Raw genomic sequence first — 21,382 nt, 5'->3', positions numbered from 1 at the left:
TAGTGGGCCCTCGACTTCTTTAAATCTAAAGAGTAATTAATGCGAATTCTTAAGCTTAAAAAAGTAAGCGTAGCGATATAATTAAAACCGGTATAAATGGGTAATGGTATACCGGTATACTCGTACAAACAATTCAACCGTTACCTGCTTTGTATCCCCATGGGCCCCCAAATCTATAATCGCCACTTGCATCATCCCACTAATCCAGTGTCGGTTAAACCGTTAACTCAGTGTCAAACAGTGGCGGGACTTCCATACAAGCCCAAAAGCCGGGCTTGCCCTAAGGCAACTAATTGCCTTACCGAAATTACGTAGTGATAAGATCAATAAAGATTATTTTGAAAATCGCGCGCCAAACGAACCCGTATTATTAAATTCAAGCCACAGCGGCCTCGAACCGCGGCACGAGCGTGTTGCAAAATTATGCCGCGGCGTGGCGCCTCGTCCGCGCGAACTAAATCAGGCGGAGGATGTTCTAGCTATCCTGCTCGAACTCGCACTCGTTGGCTTGCAACCGTGCTTGCTTTTTCGTCCCGCTCTGGGCACTATCAGCCTACAAACCGTCAAAGAACGATGTAACTATTTGTTGGTATGTATAGCAATTTTATAAGACGATTTATGCTTGGATTTTGTGTGAAGTTAGCTGCATAAGTTCGCACAGCGCGCGTTCGCGTTTACTTCAAGTGTATTATTATTTAGTTGAGCCGAGTCAGTGGTCGAGTCGAAAGTAACGAAAGTTTGTTTAAGTGAATTTGATTAAATAGTGAATGTGAATTTGTTCATTGTTGTGGCGCTTAGTTTAATAAGTGTTAACAATGGATCAAGAAGTGGTTCCTTGTGACGGTTTGAAATGCGTCCACGTTTTAGTCAACCAAAACAAGGTAAAGTCTTTGACCTTTGTCGAAAAACGGGACCTAATTTCCCCGGCAAAACCAACACCCGACTTGTGTATTTCTCAGTCAAGTCAGTCGCGTAAGAGAAATTTCTGTAGGGCCGTCTACAAAACTCATTGGATTGTTGGTTGTTCCCATACAAATAAGATGTATTGCTGGTGTTGCATATTTTTTTCGAACGATATTAACGTTTGGAATACTTCTGGCTATAACGATTTAAATAATTTATCTGGAGCAATAAAGAGGCACATGAATTCCGGTAAACATATGTGTGCAGTGATTTCTTTTAGCAATTTTGGGAAACAAAGGATCGAGGCCTCTTTGTCGCGACAATTATCAGAAGAAATATCAAAACATAACATGCGTGTTGACAACAATCGTAGTGTTTTTCAGAGGTTAGTCGATATTGTGTGCCATTTAGCACAGCAAGAACTTCCTTTTAGAGGACACGATGAGTCAAACACTTCATTAAATAGGGGCAATTTTTTGGAACTTGTATCGTTGCTATCAAAATATGATGGCGTTCTAGAAAAACATGTTCAAAGCGACAAACCAAGCTCGAGCTATTTGTCTAACAAAATACAAAATGACATTATTCATTCCGTAGCAGACGTGCGCTATGATTAGCTCGCCTCGTCACGCTAGCAGATGCATTTGACCCCGAAGAGTGAAGATTGGACAGTTATTACGAAAACATATCTTTCGGCTTGCCCTACTCCAAAACCCTAGGCACGCTACTGGTGTCAAATTGTACTTATGACAATGGTAACTCCAGGTTTAACCGGTTAACCCCGGGTTAATGGTGCAAGTGGCCCTAAGATATTTAAGGTAACACATGCACATGCATGACACACACACATTACACACACCATACACACCTCGCATTATTAGACGGTAAAAATATGATTAGATAGTTCTTATAGACTTTCTTATCGTCTTTGACTCACGCTTTGTAAGCTTTATCCTCGTAAGGCCCAAGGTCCTGCCTATAGTACTTATTCAGCTCGTTGAAATTTAAATCATATCCAATTGGAACAGAGTTGCATTTGTTTTGCGTCGATCAATTTTTACACAAAGCAAAATCAACTCTATTTCTTACAGTATACGTTCAAATTGCAGTGGCATACGGATTATTTATTTGTACAGCTGGGCCTTAGGAGGATACAACAACGCCCCAAAAAACCAGTGACTGATTACAAAGCCGCACAATCGTGTGGACACGAACGACGGGGGCACGCACGTTTTAATGGCGGCCTTGACTTTGTTGCGATTGAAAGCTTCCTTCAAGGTGTGCCCTAATATTTTTAGAAGGGGACACGAAGCACAGTCGCCATCAGACCGGAGCCCATTTTTCGTGTGTTGTCATGGAAACCCATACGATGTGACAGTTCGTGAACTAATAATATTAGACTTATATTATTAGTGTGTTGTCATGGAGACCCTTACGATTTGACAGTTCGTGAACTAATAATATTAGACTAATATCATTCGAGAAATTAGCTCCAGGGGCTCATTTTTCGAATGATATAAATCTTATACCTATTTATTTTCTTTATTTATTTTCCTTCTTAAGTTAGGTTAATTATAATATGCATATAAAAGTAAAATATAAAAACACTTACAAAACAATAAAAAAGAAAATTATAAACACATTATAAAAAACCTAACCTAGGGTGCCGCCGGCAGCGGGGCAGGGCCCAAGCTGCCGGTGGTCAGGGCCGCAGAGTGAGGAATCGACGTACTATACGCGCCGTGTCCAAAATTACCGCCTTCTGCATCTGACCCTTGATCCAACCACCTAGCGAGAGTCTCTCTAGGTGTTGGTCGAGACTCTTCGCTATGAGACCGTTCGCTGACACGACTATAGGAACAATGATCGTCGAGTCAACATCCCACATGGCGGTTATCTCGTGAGCTAAGTCTAGGTACTTGCTGGACTTGTCCTTCTCGGCCTTCACGAGATTCTCATCATGGGGGATGGTGACGTCGACGAGCACGGCCCGGCGCTGCGATCGATCTATCAGCACGATGTCAGGCTTATTGGCTACAATAGTCCTGTCAGTGATGATAGATCGATCCCAATAGAGCGTGGCACGACCATTTTCGAGAACTGGCGCAGGTGAGTACTTGTAGTACGGCACTTCACGGTCCACAAGGCCGTATACCTATTATTATTAGTGTGTTGTCATGGAAACATTAACGATTTGACAGTTTGTGGACTAAGAATATTAGTCTAATACTTCTTCTTCAGTCGGTCCCTCAATACTGAGGATCGTGACATCATATCCTTCTGTTGAAGACCAGGTTCCTCCATAGGGTTCTATTCCCCGCCATGCGCATGGCCTCGTGCAGTTTTAATTGCATATTAGTCTAATATCGTTTGAAAAATGGGTCCCTGCTATAACATGAGCTGTGTTCTCGCGCGCGACTTCAAGTATGGACTTTGGACTCGCGTGCGAGAATATCTAGACTAGAACTCATACCAGCTGGTCAGTAATATCGGGGTAAAATAAGTAGGTATTTGACACCAGTTTTTAAACACTGGCAATACAACATTTTACAATAAACAAGGTCACATAGTCATATAGCTGGTTAAGTTTGACGTTTCATTAATTTCTGTCAGGACGGAGGTTACATTATATTATCCTATTATCTTATCCTAAAACTAAACTTACCATCGGTAGGTACTTTATTCACGACATAAAAAAATAGCTTTTCCTTGAATCCTGTAATATTTTATCATCTAATGAATATATAATATAACAATAAACAAACTTCCCACAGAGGGTTCCTAACTCTCGGGAATATCACTTTGAGTACAATCTTCCGTAATATAATAAGACACAAAGTTTCCTTTTACGAAGTTCTGGTAATCGCCAAACTACATAACACCACTTTCACACTCACAACAATAACTGAATATCTATAATAAGTATATATAGCTGTATTATACCTACTTAGTTTATATAGAAACTATAACAATTCTTCACGGCATCACAACTTGACTAAATAAGGACAGCCAGGTCATTTGCAACTAGAGGACAAATGCAACTACTCTAAAAAAACTAACTAATATTTTTTGGGTAAAATACAAGAGGAGAGCTAGATCTAGATCCACTTATACCATGGGTGAACGCTCTTTCTTCTCTCGAAAGTGTGCCATGAATACAAGTTGTATTTTTATACTAGGTAGTTGCATTTGCCCCATAGTTGCAATCACTCTGGATGACCTTACGTAATACTCGTACCTAATATTTAACCATAACTAAAATAAATAAAATAAATTTATGAAACAGATTTCTAATGGGATCAAGTAGGCCTGAAATTATATTTTGCATTCATTAGAAGCACTTAAATCAACCAATGTCAGGTGTTCTGAACTTAAGACACTGTTTTTTTTTTTCTCCAACAGGTCTCAGCCGTGGTGGATGACGTATACACAGAGCATTCCCACGTGGCCGGCTCTTTCACCATGCTGGCTAGCTCCAGGGCCCACGTGGGAGGCTCTCTGAATGCGCGGGCGCTGCCTGGAGCCAGAGTCCACACGAACTTTATAGGCTGCTTGAAGAAGGTAAGTTTCGTTGGTTCAGCAGTGGTGACACACGCTCGTTAATTTACCATGTGATACTAAAAATGCTGCCAGAAAATCCTCGCTGGTCTGTGTTGCGCTATTGCGTCAAGAAAGAAGGCTGCTATTTGGTCTTCTGCTCCGTCTCGGAGTTTCCCCGACGGCAACTTTGAAGAGACCCAGGACCCCTATTTGACAAGCGACGTTTGACGTATCGTGTTGATCTCCTGTTGATGTGGGAAAAATCATAAGTTCTCGAATACGTACAATGTCAAAATTTGACATTAACAATCCACAGTTAGGGTGACAAGTAAACCAAACCGAACCACCCTTAGTTTAGAGTTGAGTTTTGGTTGTACCAAATGATATTATCCACCGTTGATGGAATCAACACTCAGTATGCAATAAAATCAACTGCTGATTTGACGTGGATGCGAAATCTGATAGTTGTACATGTCGAATTTGGCCCCAGAGCGCCAGGATCTATACTATCTATATTATTATTTCTTTTAACCGCCAGCAATTTTTGATCGAGCGTGCTCGTGTCGCCACCGACAGTAATTGTACCACGCAGAGTAAGGTTGGCATAGTTACGGGAGTTATAAATGTGCTGTAAAAACCAAATCAGATCGTAGTCTTATTTATCAGACTGTGGCGAAATGAGCTGGATATGTAATGTCTTATATATCAGACTCTGGCGGTTAAAGGGTTATCATTTTATTTTGAAGGCTGACAACTTTATCTGTCATATCATTAAGTACTAAACTCACTCTATATTCAGGTGGAGTTCTCAGCAGACACCCTCCGTCTGAACCTGATAGACCTCGCCAGAACCGGAAGCAAGCTCATCACCGTCACCGGAAGATTAGAGTACGCCTGCACAGCGACCGACTCCGCTGATCCAGTTACCTTCACCACCAGGGATGCGCACTTGGTAAGTCTTATTTATAAGAAGTGTTATTTTAACATGACATCAAACGAAGAGTGGAAGCCTTAAAGACCTCGCTTGAACTATCATTAAGCTAAGGCTAAAAAAACTTTAATCTCAACGAATTTCAAACAAATCCTCTGACGACCAAAATTGCCATACAAAAAAGCTTTTGGAGAATGAGCCGTGTGAGTTTCATGGTGATCCTATCCTAATTAAAATTTGTACGCTTCATCAGAAAGAGTTGAAACATCTTTTGATATATAGAGAGACGATCTAATTACTACAGTTTTCTTTATTCTAAGAACTCTCGTACGTGAGGTTCAACATCTTTGAACGACCTCTTAGACTGGACACTTGAAGGACGTCTAATACTTACGTAGCCACGAACAGTTATTATTAGGTACCTATAATAGCCCGCGAGCGAGTAACAGATTTCCATAATCAATAGCATCCCGTGCGATAACACGGAAAGTGGTTAAGAGCGACGTGTAATGAAATCTTGTGCACGTCAGTTGCCACTCCGTTGGTGGGTTGAGGTATGGCAGCCACTTTAGCCATTACAACCCGATTTAAAGTTCGACAGATGGTAGTTTAGATGCTATTGTGAATTTAATAAAATAACAGCCGGTTGTATCGCATACTATTTGTACTTTTTACATGTTAACAATAACAAACTACTCCACAAAACTACATTTAGTTGACAAAGTCAGGTAGGTATCTGTCTGAATTTACCCTCATATTGTCCTTGTTTTATATGACATAAGCTACTTAAATAAGTAGGTACTTACTTAACTATTTAAGAATCATAAGTTTCGTCAACGACAGCTAAAACTTGTGTACATTTAGCTAAAATCGTCGCAGAAAGAAATTGCAACGAAACTGATTTCAGGCGTCCTTCAATTTAAAAACCGTAGTGGCCATCCCACGGCCCTCTTTTTGCAAAGAAACACAATGAATCTTAAATAAAAACCACAAAGGCTTCGTTAAGAGATCGAGATTCGTGGAAGTAATTGACTATTTTTCGGGAGAGACACCTCATTACCCAGAGAGCCGAAACTAAGCACCAATTAAAAACAATGGGTTGTCGCCGGGAAAAATGTTGCAACCCGAACAGTTAAAGACGTAGTTTGGGAGTGCCGAGGGCCCTTTAAACGGCGGACTCTCGAATTTGGTCGAGTGCCCCGGAGTGCCCTGAAGAGGGCAATGCACCCCGATTAGATTGCGTTCGATCCTAAGCGTTTTAGAGGTTGCGGGCAGACTAAGTATTCTATTGATTGGTTTGTGGCTGTGTTCGTGTTCTGTAGTGATGCAACCAAATCGAATAATCAGGTGTGTAAATGCTAAAACAGATGTCATATACTAAAGAAAAATTTATGACATCTATCTGTAGGCCAATCAAATTAGATTTTTTCGAAGAATTAATTCTCAGCAAGCTGGAAATTATTTTAATACCTTCATTTGGTCCAAATGTGTAATACGACTTTGCGGAGTAAAAACAGACAAACGAAGCGAAACTACATATACGGGTTCCTAGTTGGCCATCAAAACAAAAAAAAAATATCGGCATCCTGAATAGTCATAATCGCCTTAATATCAGTGTTCTTTCAGTGTTATTCAAAAGGAATTCGTATTTTTTTTCAGTTCTCATTTCCAAAGGTTTATCTTATGTCCTACATAGAGTAACGTTGATTGATAAACCTATAGCTAGCGAGTTTTATTAGGTTCAATAAAAACATGTCATCAACTCAAAAAGTTTAAATTATCGTATGTGTCGCATATTTCATACAAAAACGGAAATAGATACACTATGTACAATTGTACATAGGTTCATTTAGTGATGACTTGACAATTGGTGTATGGGGACTACTGCAAGGCTATGTTTGTACTTCAGTCAAAGCTACTAGGTATTCGTATTCGTAAAATTCTGAAAGTGTTATTTGTATTCGTAAAAATTCGTTGCACCACTAGTGCCTTGTTAACTTGGCGTGAATAGGTAACGTTATTGAACACGGCGTGTTTCATAAACGATCTGATGTTGTTTATAGATTACTTATCAGGTGCAATTATAGTTGTACTGTCATTATCGAAAATATTATTTGTTTTTTTTATTTTCTTTGTTCAAATTAGTAACGATTCTAATGTCTTTATTAGACACGACAAAACATTTAATGGATATTTCAATGTATAAAAGTACTAAGTTGTCCATTTAAGCGACCAAATGATTTAGATTGAATTTACATCAAGTTTAAATTGCTTTAATAATAGAGGAAATGTCATAAGACAAAATTTACTTAGGTCATTATCAAAATTGATTTTAGTTTAACATTCCGGTCCAAAAGTGGTCCCTTTCGGGATTCAAATTCCTTGCATAGCATAATAAGTGTACATTGTGTCCTTCATTTCATTATGAGTCTTATTTCAAACTGTTTAGGATAAGTTATTGTATACCACACAGAGGTGAAACGGTTAGTATTATTGCCTTATCGAAGTCATTAATCGTGGCACAAGAGGTCAAATGCTTTGTATGAATTATTACAATATTCAGGCTTCTATCTCTTACAATATGTACTAATTTACTAATTGTAATTCTTGTAGCCATTTGTAACTGTTGTATTTTCAAATATTGATGATTCTGCTTATACTTGGCGATTGGTTTGAATTAGAACTCTAGTTTGAAGGTCTGTAGCCAATTAGGGAGTTGTCAAGATTACGTCACAATTCAGTACCTATTATGTTATTCTAGACCTCTGGGATTATTGTTATTAGTTTTGGGAGTGTTGGAATAGCCAACATTGTGTTTGAATTACAAGTTGTATGATAGTTCTGAATAAGTTTGTATCTTATTTTGAATTGTGTAGGGTAATGTGAAATAACATCAGCCATCATAGGAAAAGGTTGGTTAGTAGTTTTCGTAAAAATTACGGACATTGAAAAAAAAACAGTATTTATAAAAATACGTAAAGCCTTATACAAAGCGAAATCGTTTATCGTCGTAACATAAATATGTGACTTTAAATAATTTAACACTTTACTAGGTCGGCCTGATTATGTTCAGCAACTAAGAATTACGAAAATTGACAATTATCCAAGACATCAGCACACGGCAGCGATGCTACAGGAAATGCCCAATAATTAGCTTTTACTAGCTGCTACTTGCACTGAATAATAATTTCTATTGTTAATATAAACGCTTAAGCTAAAATCTAAGAACTTACTTAAATCTAAGACTCCGTCTCAAAATAAGCCAAGTGAACAAGCCAGGGGATCCTGGCCTTATTTCCAGATAAAACTTTTTCCCTTGAGGTTTCTACGCTTTCATATATTTTATCTTTTTATCTAGTCGTCGAACAAAGTGACTTTTTCTCTGTGATTTCACGATACTAGATTTTGTTTCTGGGAGTTTTAAATTTAGAATTTGCCGTTTAAATAACTTTAGGTACAGGAGGGCAGGGTATTTTATAAGTTTTAAAACTTTAATAGCTTGGAAGGATACAACTAATTCCACATATACGTTAATATAAAAAAATATAGTTCAATATCTGATTTAAGTTCTGTCGACTTTTAGATTGCCTTGCCAGGTTTTATTTATTCAAGGTAAATAAATCATCACATCAAAAGACGGTAGATTGAATTCTTGTTCGTTCCTTCCTATTAACCTGTAAAGTTAATATGCTCGAATACACAATAGCTAACCGAAATAGTAAAGGGCATGCAAATCAATACGTTACAAATACCAGCTAACTAATCTATTTCGAGCCTTATTACAAATACATAAAGTCTTTGAGCGGTCAATTAAGGGGGTTGCTGTTATTCGTACCATCGACGATAAAGACTAGAGATGTCACTAATATTCAGCTATTCGGCCTATTTGCCCACTTTGCCGAATAACCGTTAACCGGCCAAATATTAAGTACTATTCGGCTGAATACCGAATACCTATTTAACCTATTTATGAAGAAAATTTGCACAATTAAAGCGTTCCGCAAACCATTAAATTGTCTTATTAGGAATTTCTTATTAATATAGATATTTTGAGCATTTATTCCTTGCAGATATTATATATTTTTTATCGTAGGCTAGATTTGTTAGACTCTTAACTACATACACTATTTATGGGCAACATAATTTAAATCTTAGCAAACATTGTAGGCGAACAGTTTTCATAATAAATGTGACACAAAATGTACGCGTGTTGTACCGAAAATTCGTCCGCGGTATGTTCGGCGCTTGGCTGAGTTAGTGGCCGAATATTCGGGATTCGGCCAAAACCACTACTCGTAGTATCGACGATAAAGACTGACCAATTTTGAACCTTATATTAAGGACGTAAGGTTTATATTTTGTAATACACAAGGCAGTTGCCAAGAACCCGGCCATTCAGTCAATTGTGTCGAGGGCGCCCTTGACGCGGCCTTCGGGAAAATTAACTCATTTGAAATGCTCTTATTCAACTTTTTGTTCTCTTTTTTCATTTTATTTAATTGAGTATTTATAAGGGATAAGAGAGTGTTAATCGGTAACGCTAATCGAAAAGTATTAAATATAAATAAAAATAATTAATTTGTTGATTGTAAAATAAATGTCTATCAATTTTATTGTTGTTTGAGTAAAATAATTCTTCATCTTAAATACTATATTATCATTATTAATTTCTTCTAATTTAGCAAATATTAAATAGAATTACAAAAGATTGATAATTCAGGTTATAACAAAAACCAAAGGAGGGTGGGCAAATTGGCTTATATGACCAATAAGGACAAGCAATATGTGTGTGCACGGGTGTAGTGCACGGGTCTGGTCGAAGAAGTGGTAAGACTATACGCTCCCAACGCGCGGTCCCGCCTGCGCTCCGCGCCTCTCCTGGCGTGCCCGCCCGCGCGCACCGCGCTGCAGCGGCACGCGCCGCTCCCGACCGCGCTCTCAGTGCTCAACTCCGTACTCAACGTAGATCCGCAATGTGATCTCTTTCACTCTACCTGGTATTGTTTGATTGAAAAATGTAAAAGTGTAATAGAAAAATCCTAATGTGACTACTGCTATTTTAAGCTACCATGACATGTTTGTTAGAAATAATAATAATAATATAATACTTGACATATATTAATATTTGTGACGCTTTGGCTTGTTAGCTGTAAGTTACAGATGTATGTAAATAAACAAATATGTCACTGGATAGCTTATTCTAATAACTATACTTTTACTACGGAAGACAGTCCCAAATCTGTGTGTGAAAAAAACTTATCACCGCAAAAAGTAGTGTGAGTTTAAACGTAGCTGTATAGATTTTTTTGATACTAAGTTCCTGTGTCGCAGATCATTAAGGTTTTGTTATTGTGGATGATTTGGTGTCATGATATTTTAGTTATTTATTCGTTTTCTTATGTTTTTTTGTGTCATAATTTTTTTAAACAGAGATTGATTTGAAGTCTCGCCATACAAAAAAATTGAGTATATAAAAAACCTTTCCAATGGTATGTCGCTTATTCTTATTGGTTCATAGGCCAGTGTCCATACACATCTGCCCATCCTCCTTTTAAAACTTTATTTATCTAAAACAATAATAAACAAGTCTGCAACTATAAGAAAAGCCAGTTTAGTGTACACTGTAATTGTATAGTTTGGGGCGTGAAACACAATCAAACAAGTTGCAAACAAGTAAACAAACTAACGTAATTAGTTACTTGAGCAAATGGAACTTTAGAGTTAATTACCCTTTTTACAAAGGTCAGAGTCATTGTTGGCGACAAATACGAGTATGTGTATCTAACCAAAAGTGTAAGTAAGTTATTAAATACACTTTATTGAATATTGTAAATAAAGGTAACAACAGGCCGCGTAGCCAAGATGCCGATCGCTTACGCTCCGTAGCGATCGAAACGCAACTGTCACTGTCGCACTGATATGGAAGAGTGATAGAGAGACATAATGGTTTTCGTTGTCGAAGCGATAGCGATTGTAACCTTGGCTAGGCCGGCAGGCGGTCTTATCGCTGTAAGCTGTAAGGTGTTAAATTATATTAAATATTTTGATATGTGTTGTTTTCAGTTGTCACAGTAAAATATCTAGTGTAGGTGTATAAATTTCTGATACAGATAGGAGACAACAACTAGATGGCTGAGCTATTACAGAAAAAACAAGTGCGAGTTGGACTCGCCTACCGAAGGTTCCGTTTAGTATTTGTTGTTATAGCGGCAACAGAAATTGATCATGTGTGAAAATTTCAACTGGAGTACCTAGCTATGTCGGTTCATGAGACCTGCGTGCCTGCTGACAGACGGACGGACGGACGTGGACAGCGGAGTCTTAGTGATAGGGTCCCGTTTTTACCCTTTGGGTACAGAACCCTAATTAAGCCGACGTTTTAATTTACCACATGTATTGCCGTGGAGACATGTGCAAACTATTGATCACAACAATCGATAATATCCCACAAGGTTACGATGTCGGTACCGATGGCAACATGACTTTGTAATTCTAGTCGTTTTATGACTGTAGTGAACGATGAAACTAGAGGTAAACCGTAATCAATAAACTTGTAGAATCAAACTAAGGTAACTGCATATACTTTGTTTTAATAAAGTGTGAAAGAGTCACCATAAACTTCAAATTTATGTGAGAACGTCATATTCATAATCATAATCATTTATTCGATGCAATCCATGGTGTTTATACAGGTGTTTAAGTTTCATTCAGTACAGCATGGACCCTACAAGGGCGTGGCATCATATACGTAAGAAAAGTATGGCACTTATAGATGTCAAAGGAAGTAGAGTTAGACCAAGAAAAGTCTGCAGCGATTTTGATAGCCCACGTAGTGCAAGTGTTCTTTTAAACGTCAAACTTCTATGAAATTATGACGTATTTATAAATAATATTTGCACTACGTGGGCTATGAAAATCCCTGTAGACTTTTCTTGTTTTAACTTTATGTGCAACGTCAGCTTAAGGTTCTGTTTGGATATAGATTACACAAATTGCTTAATAAAAAAATAGAGCGAGAAATTTTATGTACAAAACCTCTACAGTCTCTATTTCATTTGTACTAAAATGTTTAGCAATGAAAACAAATACCAGGTGAAGATACTGGGTGTGGCCTGTAACATGAGCATATAATTAAAACATAGATTATACTCCTCAAACGGTGACACTTTAGTTCCACAACTTTTAAAAATTATGAAGTATTTTGACTCCCTATTTTTCATACAAAATAAATATTATCTTCAATGGACGCCATCGCCGCGCCATATCATTGTGATTGACGTTACAATACATTGCGTCTTAGAATAAACTTTAAAGTGTATTAAAAATCAAACCATAAGTTATTTTTAAAGTCGCTGAACAAATGTTGGTCAGTATGAGGAGTACAGCCTACAGTTTAATTTTTTGCTCATATTACAGGCCGCACCCGGTATGTCATATTTAATGTTTAATTATTTATCTTTTAAACCTTTATTGCACAAAAGAAGAAGTTACAGTACATATGTACATAAATGGTGCTACTTTACCGCCCTAGAGCGGTATTAGCATAATACGTGTCTATGTCGAAAATTTAAAGGGCCATACGTACTACACGTTGGACAATACACGTGCGGAAAGGTAATTCGCAACACGTGTCGATTTATAAGCGCATTTTTGGAGTGGAGAGTAAATTAATTTACTGTGTGATATCTATGCAAATGCAAAATTAATCAAAGACAACCGTTTACTTCTAATATTAGGTAGGTATGTTAATAAAATCTTCAGTCGTTTCATTAAAGCAATCCTCTTTCGTTCCGCTCCGCTTTGAGTGCTCTCTTGAAGGGTTTCCATTCTTTGAGGTCTTATTTATATTTGAAAAGGTAGTAAAGTATAAATTGATTAGACAGGGACAGAAATTCAACCCAGAGTTTCGAATAATTAATGTAACCACTTAAAGGCAATAGGGGAGTTTCATTTATCAACATTAAATTATAAATGTATCATTTATAAATACTTTTTATCAAAGAGCGCTGCGCTGGTGGCCTAGCGGTGAGAGCGTGCGACTTGCAATCTGGAGGTCGCGGGTTCAAACCCCGGCTCGTACCAATGAGTTTTTCGGAACTAATTTACGAAATATCATTTGATATTTACCATTCGCTTTTCGGTGAAGGAAAACATCGTGAGGAAACCGGACTAATCCCAATAAGGCCTAGTTTACCCTCTGGGTTGGGAGGTCAGATGGCAGTCGCTTTCGTAAAAACTAGTGCCTACGTCAAATAATGGGATTAGTTGTCAAGCGGACCCCAGGCTCTCATGAGCCGTGGCGAAATGCCGGGATATCGCGAGGAAGAAGAGACTTTTTATCATAAGAAAAACAGTTATGCCCTTAACTGTTTTCGGGAACTATCGGACAGGAAAAAAAACTGAATTTACACTGGACTGTCGTCTACAAGCATAAATCAGGCGATCTAAAGCCGATTTCTATTTTAACACATTTTTTTTGTTTACAGATCTTGCCAAAATGGGAAGCAGTGAAAACCGGAACGATATCATTCAAATTTAGAACGAATGAACCGAACGGTCTCATTCTCTTCAATATGGGCGCCAAGCCACCAAGGGTAGGTTGCACGGTAAGGGGTGAAGCTTTTGGGGTTGGCCGATCAATATCCAGATCATTGTCATGGTCATCAATAATATCATCAATACGATCATCAATAAAGTCATCGCCATTGACATTATCATCAAATACTTAAGGTTTCATTATGGAGGATTGCATTTATAATCAGGCTGTTTTATTTTGCTTCTGATTTGTGACAACGTCTATCTTTATAAATTTAAAATTATTTAAGCTTTAACTACTTTCTTTCTGAACAAAATCGTTGTGAATATTACCTCGGGATACATTTAGAACTTTGATTTGAGAATTTACCTAGGTATGTATATGTTATAAAGTAGGTATTATCGTCAGTAATATAGTCCGAACAAAATTACGAAAAATATTCGGAGCCATGCATTTCTAACATATATGTACAAGTAGGTAGGTAGTTTTAGTAATTTCGGCAGACCAACTTTTAGATTAACTTTGTTATCTACCTGCCAGTTAAGGTTGACGAAATACAAAGTGAGCCGATCTCTCGAACAAGTTAGAACTAGACTAAAGTTTAGATTCTAAACTTGTTTACTTACATCATTAATTAATATCGTTAGTCAACTTCAGTAACTGGCAGGCCATTGCGCAGGATCGGGACAGGTGGCATGCTCTCGTTTCGGAGGCCAAGATTCTCTTTGGATCGCTGAGCCAAAATAGTTAGTTAGTTAGTCAACTTTAGAAAACTGCTCATTCTTTAAAAGACGTTGTCACTAAAAACATAGCTTTGCTATTAAAAGCAGCGCTTCATACAAATCATTCTTTATTGCAATTCTCTATACAAACATCACTCAATGGATAAATAATTTTGATTTGATCAGATGATAATATCTACTCGATCAAAACAAAATAATCCCTTGAAAGCCTGCATGGTAGGCTCAGACGATCGAAAAAAATTATACACATAAATAGGGGAATTTGTGTAAGGTACCTTATAAAGTTTCACCCACTTTTTAAGTGTTGAAGTGTTTTTATGTTTATATGTTACTTGGGCACTGTAGAAGCGAGCACCGACACTGATAGGTAACAAGTATTTTGTGCTTGGAAAAGGCGAATATGTCTATTTTCTTAGACATTTATTGAAGCACAAAGTTGTATTGCTAACGCAGCGGAATCAAGCTTGACTATAGAGAGGGCTTTATTAATACCTACACAAATTTGCACTATTGCTTCTTTAAATTACTAAATCACTTTAAATTCTTTTCTAATGTAATTATCATTCTGATTTTCAAGCTTCTACCAGTAAATTTCTTTAATTTTCTCACAAGTTATTTCAAAATTATCTTTAAATTTTTTACCAATATGAAATTCAAAAAATTTTGCCTTTTGATTCTAACAAACTCTTTTATTGTCTCTAATTCGATCAAACCCAATAGAAGCATGCCCAGAATTTCTGTATTCAAATCGTCCGTGAATAGTTTGCATGCATTACGTGAGTTTGCGACAGTTTTTATTTTCACGTGAGTTACAATTTTATTGATTTCCGCTAGGTTAGGTTCTATTTTAGGTTTGTGTTCAGAATTAAAATTTGTTTGCATGGTTACTGTTGTAGTAGCTTACGGAGTGAAGTTATAATGAATGGAATCATTTTTTGCAAACTATGCATTTTCGATGTCACTGCTTTCTAAATATTGTAAAGAGAACTATTGATAGTTTAAAAACTAAATCAATCTTTAAGATGTAGGTGATCAATTGGAACAGGGTTGGTTACAGGGTTTTAAGATTATTAGAGACTTTTGACACCTTCAAAACTTATCACCGATGGTCGTAAATTTCATTGAACTAAATGTTTAGGTATAATTATAAAATAAATGTTAAATGCAAATAATCATAGGCCAGTTTGTTCGTTCATAGTAACTAAACTGCTCCTAATTAACACAATGACGATAATAATGATAATAACTTTAACTCTTTTGACGCTTTAGGCGATCCCTAAAACCGTCATTAATGGTTACGCTACAAAAACCAATACAGAGATAAGTTTATGATAAACCCTGTCAATGAGTACCTCTATATTTTTTATTTCTTTTTATCCATTCAAGTTTAACTGAAGTATGCGTCCTTGTTCTTGAATTTGGTGTGACTTATCTAAATGTCTTATTACGTTCAAATGATTAACTGTAACAGCTTGTCTATAAAATATAGTACTCGTAGCGCATTAGTTATCACACACTAGCCAAAAAGCATGCTAGCTCCTAGAAAATAAAAACCATAATAGCCTGGCACGGACTAATTTCCAGGCGGATCTCTTCGCTGTGGAGATGCTGAACGGATATATCTACGTGCACATGGACCTGGGGTCAGGGGGGGTGAGGGTGCGAGCGTCGAGGAGGAGGGTGGACGACTCGCACTGGCACGAGTTCTTGTTGAGGAGGACTGGGAGGGATGGGAGGGTTACGGTGGACGGCGCTAATGCGGAGTTTAAGACGCCTGGTGAGTATAGATAGAATGAATATTACCAAATATTATAAAAACGACAGCAACTGTATGTCTGTTACCTTTTTTCGCTTGCTATGGTGATAGTTTGAGTCCCGAGGAACGCGCCAGGATAGTTTTCTGTTAATCGTGTTTTTATCACACCGATGCGGTTTTTGCAGTGCGAGCAGGACATCGCTATAACGCTGTGTTGCCCACACAATCGGGTCGTGCGAAAACCGCATATTCGCTGTCAACGGGTACATCCCGGTAGCTTAGTTGGTAGACTGGCGGACTGGTATCACGGTGTCGCGAGTTCGTGTCTCGCCTATGAGTTTTTCCACTTTTCCTTTATTTCCAATCATTTCATTCTTACAAATATTTCATTTCCAGGAGAGTCGAACCAACTGGAACTCGATGGCGCCCTCTTCGTCGGTGGCCTGGGGTCGGAATACTCCGCGGCCAAGACACCCCCAGTATTGTGGACTGCAGCGTTGAGGCAGGGCTTCGTCGGCTGCGTGAGGGACTTGGTGCTGAACGGCAAGCCCCAGGATCTAACGGCGTATGCAAGGCAACAGGACTCTGGTAAGTACTGTATTTTATCTTGTACTGAAACTCTTTGTTGTTGGGTCTGAACACTCTGCACCCAAGACTCCTCTAATCTAATATTCTAAACTGCAGTTTTAAGGCAGAGGTCGTCGGTTGCGTGAGGGCTTGGTGCTAAACAGCAAGCCCCAAGATCTAACGGCATATGCAGCAACAGAATTCTGATGAGGAACAGTCTTAAAAAGTACAGATTTTAGAATTTTAGCTATGGTCTCGTGACTTTTTTATGATATAGCTAGGAGGCAAACGAGCTGACCAATCGCTTGATGGTAAGCAATTATCGTCGCCAATGGACATTCCAAACAACAGTGGTTGTAAGGTGCTGGTGTATTCGTTTGTCTTGACGGTAAATACAAGTAGAAAGAAGGCTACCTATTGACATTCAAGTATGTATCTAAATCTAGTAAAATTTAATTATTCAGTTTTTTTAATGAAATAAACACCAAGTACAAACTAGAAATAACATCTAAGCAAGTATGCTCGCTGTTTTATTCATAAAAGCACAATGACAATGAAAAATTTTCAATTACCAAAATGGAATATCATCAATCACTTAATTTTTATAAAGAAAGTACCCAAAGGATAATTGGAAACAATTATTTTAACAGATATTGAATACATAGGTACAAATTGAAACAACAATTATTTTTATGGATTCTCGAATGAATTAATGTACCTATATATTTACAAATCAAACTAAATTTCACCTTTTTATTAATAAATGAGAGGATAAGGGAAAATCAATGACAGCCAAAAGGCAAAGGCAAGGGAATAAAATCAAAACAGGTCATTATATTCTTTGCCTGCAGACTTAAGGTGCGCCCAGTCTCCTTATTCTTTCAAGACACTCGTTAAACTTCACTTTTTATCTGCTCCGTAATACTTTTACCTGCTTCCTTTTCCCTATAGCTGGCATTTTTACATTTATATATATATGTGTGTATATGTATATAATTTTATGTATGTATAATATGTGTATTTGTATAAATCTTATTTTATTTTATTTTTATTTGTATGTTATACTTTTATACTGTTTTGTATTGTGTTTTTCTGTGCTGAAATTCTTATATTGAATTTGAAACACCTACTGACATGACATAAATTTATTAATTTCCGCTACCTAAAGGTTGTCTGGAAGAGATCGCTTTTTAGCGATAAGACCGCCTGTTGTTTAACCTCTTCTTCCTGTATTATTTGTATTGTTTTCTGTAATGAGGTGTGCAATAAAGAGTATTTGTATTGTATTGTATTGTATATTATTGTTACCTTGGCTTGTACTGAGCGTCTACTGTTGCCCGCCACTTAGAAGTCATTCACGTATAGTTTTTTTATGTTACATGACGATTGTTTTGCAATATTCCAGGTCTTTTTGGTGTCAAAATGTACGTTGGACTTGGAATTGGCCTCACATTGTGACATCAAAATTATATCTAAATAATGTCAGTCAAGTTTGCATTTTGCTCGTATTTGTCCGTACATGTATTGGTACACGTAGTGATATGCTATATCACTACAATTATGATTTAAACATAATATTTACGATTATTATTACTATTCCAGCATCCGTCCGCCCCGCGTGCCATGTGCTGATGAAACAATGCGTCAACTCCCCGTGCCAACATGGAGGCGTCTGTTCAGAGGGCTGGAACCGACCTCTGTGCGATTGTTCCTCTACCAACTATGGCGGGCCAACTTGTGGACGAGGTAAGTTCATCCGTGCGCCCCGCATGCCGTGTGCTGATGAAACAATGCGTCAACTCCCCGTGCCAACATGGAGGCGTCTGTTCAGAGGGCTGGAACCGACCTCTGTGCGATTGTTCCTCTACCAACTATGGCGGGCCAACTTGTGGACGAGGTAAGTTCATCCGTGCGCCCCGCATGCCGTGTGCTGATGAAACAATGCGTCAACTCCCCGTGCCAACATGGAGGCGTCTGTTCAGAGGGCTGGAACCGACCTCTGTGCGATTGTTCCTCTACCAACTATGGCGGGCCAACTTGTGGACGAGGTAAGTTCATCCGTGCGCCCCGCATGCCGTGTGCTGATGAAGCAATGTGTCAACTCCCCTTGACAACACGGCGGCGTCTGTTCAGAGGGCTGGAACCGACCTCTCTGCGACTGTTCCTCTACCAACTATGGCGGGCCAACTTGTGGACGAGGTAAGTTCATCCGTGCGCTTCGCATGCCATGTGCTGATGAAGCAATGTGTCAACTCCCCTTGCCAATATGGCGGCGTCTGTTCAGAGGGCTGGAACCGACCTCTGTGTGATTGTTCCTCTACCAACTATGGCGGGCTAACTTGTGGACGAGGTAAGTTTATCCGTGCGCCCCGCATGCCGTGTGCTGACGAATGTGTCAACTCCCCTTGCCAACATGGAGGCGTCTGTTCAGAGGGCTGGAACCGATCTCTGTGTGATTGTTCCTCTACCAACTATGGCGGGCCAACCAATAACTACTTATTTAGTTTTACCTATCTAACCGAAACGAAATGAAATTGATTTATATTAATAAAAAAATCTTATCTAAACGAATATTGAAAATCATTGTTAAATACTTTTGGGGAATTCCAGGAAAGTTTCGAGTACGTGTTACGTGACTCAATTTTTAACACTTCCTTTTTAGCCAATATTTGGGACGTTTGATAATTTAGCCTTAAATTAAACCGTTACTATATTAAGTATACCTCTATCTACTTATAAACTACAAATGTTCGGGACGAGAAAAAATTCTTCTTTCGATTTGATGATATTTTTTTGCAAACCCACTGTGTATTCAGAGACAAATAATAAATGGAAAAAAGAGATACTCCTTCCTGTCCAATTACCGAAAGTTAATGTCCCTGAAGGGCATCTTTTGCGGCGTCCGCCCCATAGCGCCCTCGTAAATTCGTTAATATGTAAGGTTTTTGGCTTCCCATGTTAGCTATTCAGAAAAAAGAAACATGTTTATTACGAGTTTCAACATCATTATGTCATTGTAATTTAATTAGGTACTGAGCCATTAAGGGTTCACTTTACACTGAACATTTCATATCGTTTGTACTCGTATTGATAACCAAATTAGGCTGAACCCTAAATGGATCAACAATTAAAGTCTGTAAGAGCTACAGAAGTTCCTGAGTCTTACAGCAAAACTGATTGGGTATCTGAGCGTTAAGAACTGTACTTTACCCTATTCAAAACTAGTGTCTCTGTGTGCTGTAGACCGCGCGATAAGCTTAAAAAAATTTAAACCAAAAATTCTTTTTTTTTTAGCCTATTGTAGTGTCTCACTGCTGGGCAAAGGCTTCTCCCCCTGATTTCCACAACTCCCGTTGTAGTGCCTTCTCCGGCCAGCCACTGATGAAGGCGTCTAAGTCGTCCCGCCATCTCCGTCTGGGCCTGCCACGTCCGCGCTACTTTTGCGGCATCCACTTGGTGGCTATACTAGCCCACCTATCCGGATGCATGCGGCAGACATGACCCGCCCAGTCCCACTTCAGCCTGGCGGACTTCTTCCCCACGTCAGCTATGCGATTCTTACTTCGTTGAATTATTATCATAGCGAAATCACAATAGTCTTAAAGTGCCAGTATGCTGTTCCTTTATGCCGATTTCTGCAATTTTTTTAGAAAAACGAAATGACAAAAAAAAACTACTAAGCCTGGTCACAAAATTTTACGACAGTTGGATGAGAAATGCAACCTGCAGAGGAGAACATTTAGCTATATGGAAACATTTTTGCCCTAGCTAAAACGCGGTACGCTAGGTACGCGGGGACTTACTAGGTTAAATATAATTATTTAAGCCTGTTAAACTAGAAACCAGTCAAATCAAAGAACTGTTCCATAACATTGTTGAAATTTAGTGCCCCCATAACAATTTATCGTTCGTAACCGACATGAAATTACTATGGCACTCGGTACTAAAACTAATAATCGTTAGTAACTTAGGTCATAACCGGAACAATTTGGCATTTGACAATAATGAAGATAACGGTTTCCGATATGTTCCGTTTCTGGGAATATACCCAGATTTAGCCAATTAAAGTCGTATTCAAGATAACAGTTTTGAATGATTCACGGTTATTTCACTAGACTATCGACCGTGATATTATCGAGCTCCAAATTCGACGCAGTTATTAGGTAGGTACATGCATCTTGTTCCCGGGTATTATCCCGGTCGATATAAGTCTCATGTTCAAGATATCTGTAAGCCTCTTGTAGGTATATGTATACACGGTGTAACATGAGGAAACCGAATATTTTTAACCACGCAATTCTGAGGTCAAAAGAAGTAACAAATAATAAATAATAAGTTAAGGTCAATTTCGCAAAAAAAAAAAAATTTTTTTTGTTTTGTTTTTTCAATTTTTTGAATGTATTTGT

General features: G+C 38.2%; 1 protein-coding gene across 1 annotated transcript in view; it reads left to right on the top strand.

The window, feature by feature from the left end:
* Positions 1 to 21,382, top strand: part of LOC134673261 (neurexin 1) — a 255,780-nt gene that overhangs the window by 217,680 nt on the left and 16,718 nt on the right. The window contains exons 9-14 of the mRNA XM_063531225.1: positions 4,306 to 4,464; positions 5,243 to 5,395; positions 13,861 to 13,968; positions 16,238 to 16,430; positions 16,806 to 16,997; positions 18,579 to 18,722. Of these exons, the coding sequence (XP_063387295.1) occupies positions 4,306 to 4,464; positions 5,243 to 5,395; positions 13,861 to 13,968; positions 16,238 to 16,430; positions 16,806 to 16,997; positions 18,579 to 18,722 (949 nt within the window). The remainder of the gene's footprint in view (positions 1 to 4,305; positions 4,465 to 5,242; positions 5,396 to 13,860; positions 13,969 to 16,237; positions 16,431 to 16,805; positions 16,998 to 18,578; positions 18,723 to 21,382) is intronic.

The sequence above is a fragment of the Cydia fagiglandana genome, chromosome 18 (assembly GCF_963556715.1).
Source record: "Cydia fagiglandana chromosome 18, ilCydFagi1.1, whole genome shotgun sequence".
NCBI lineage: Eukaryota > Metazoa > Arthropoda > Insecta > Lepidoptera > Tortricidae > Cydia > Cydia fagiglandana.
This window is presented reverse-complemented; position numbering and strand designations above follow the sequence as displayed.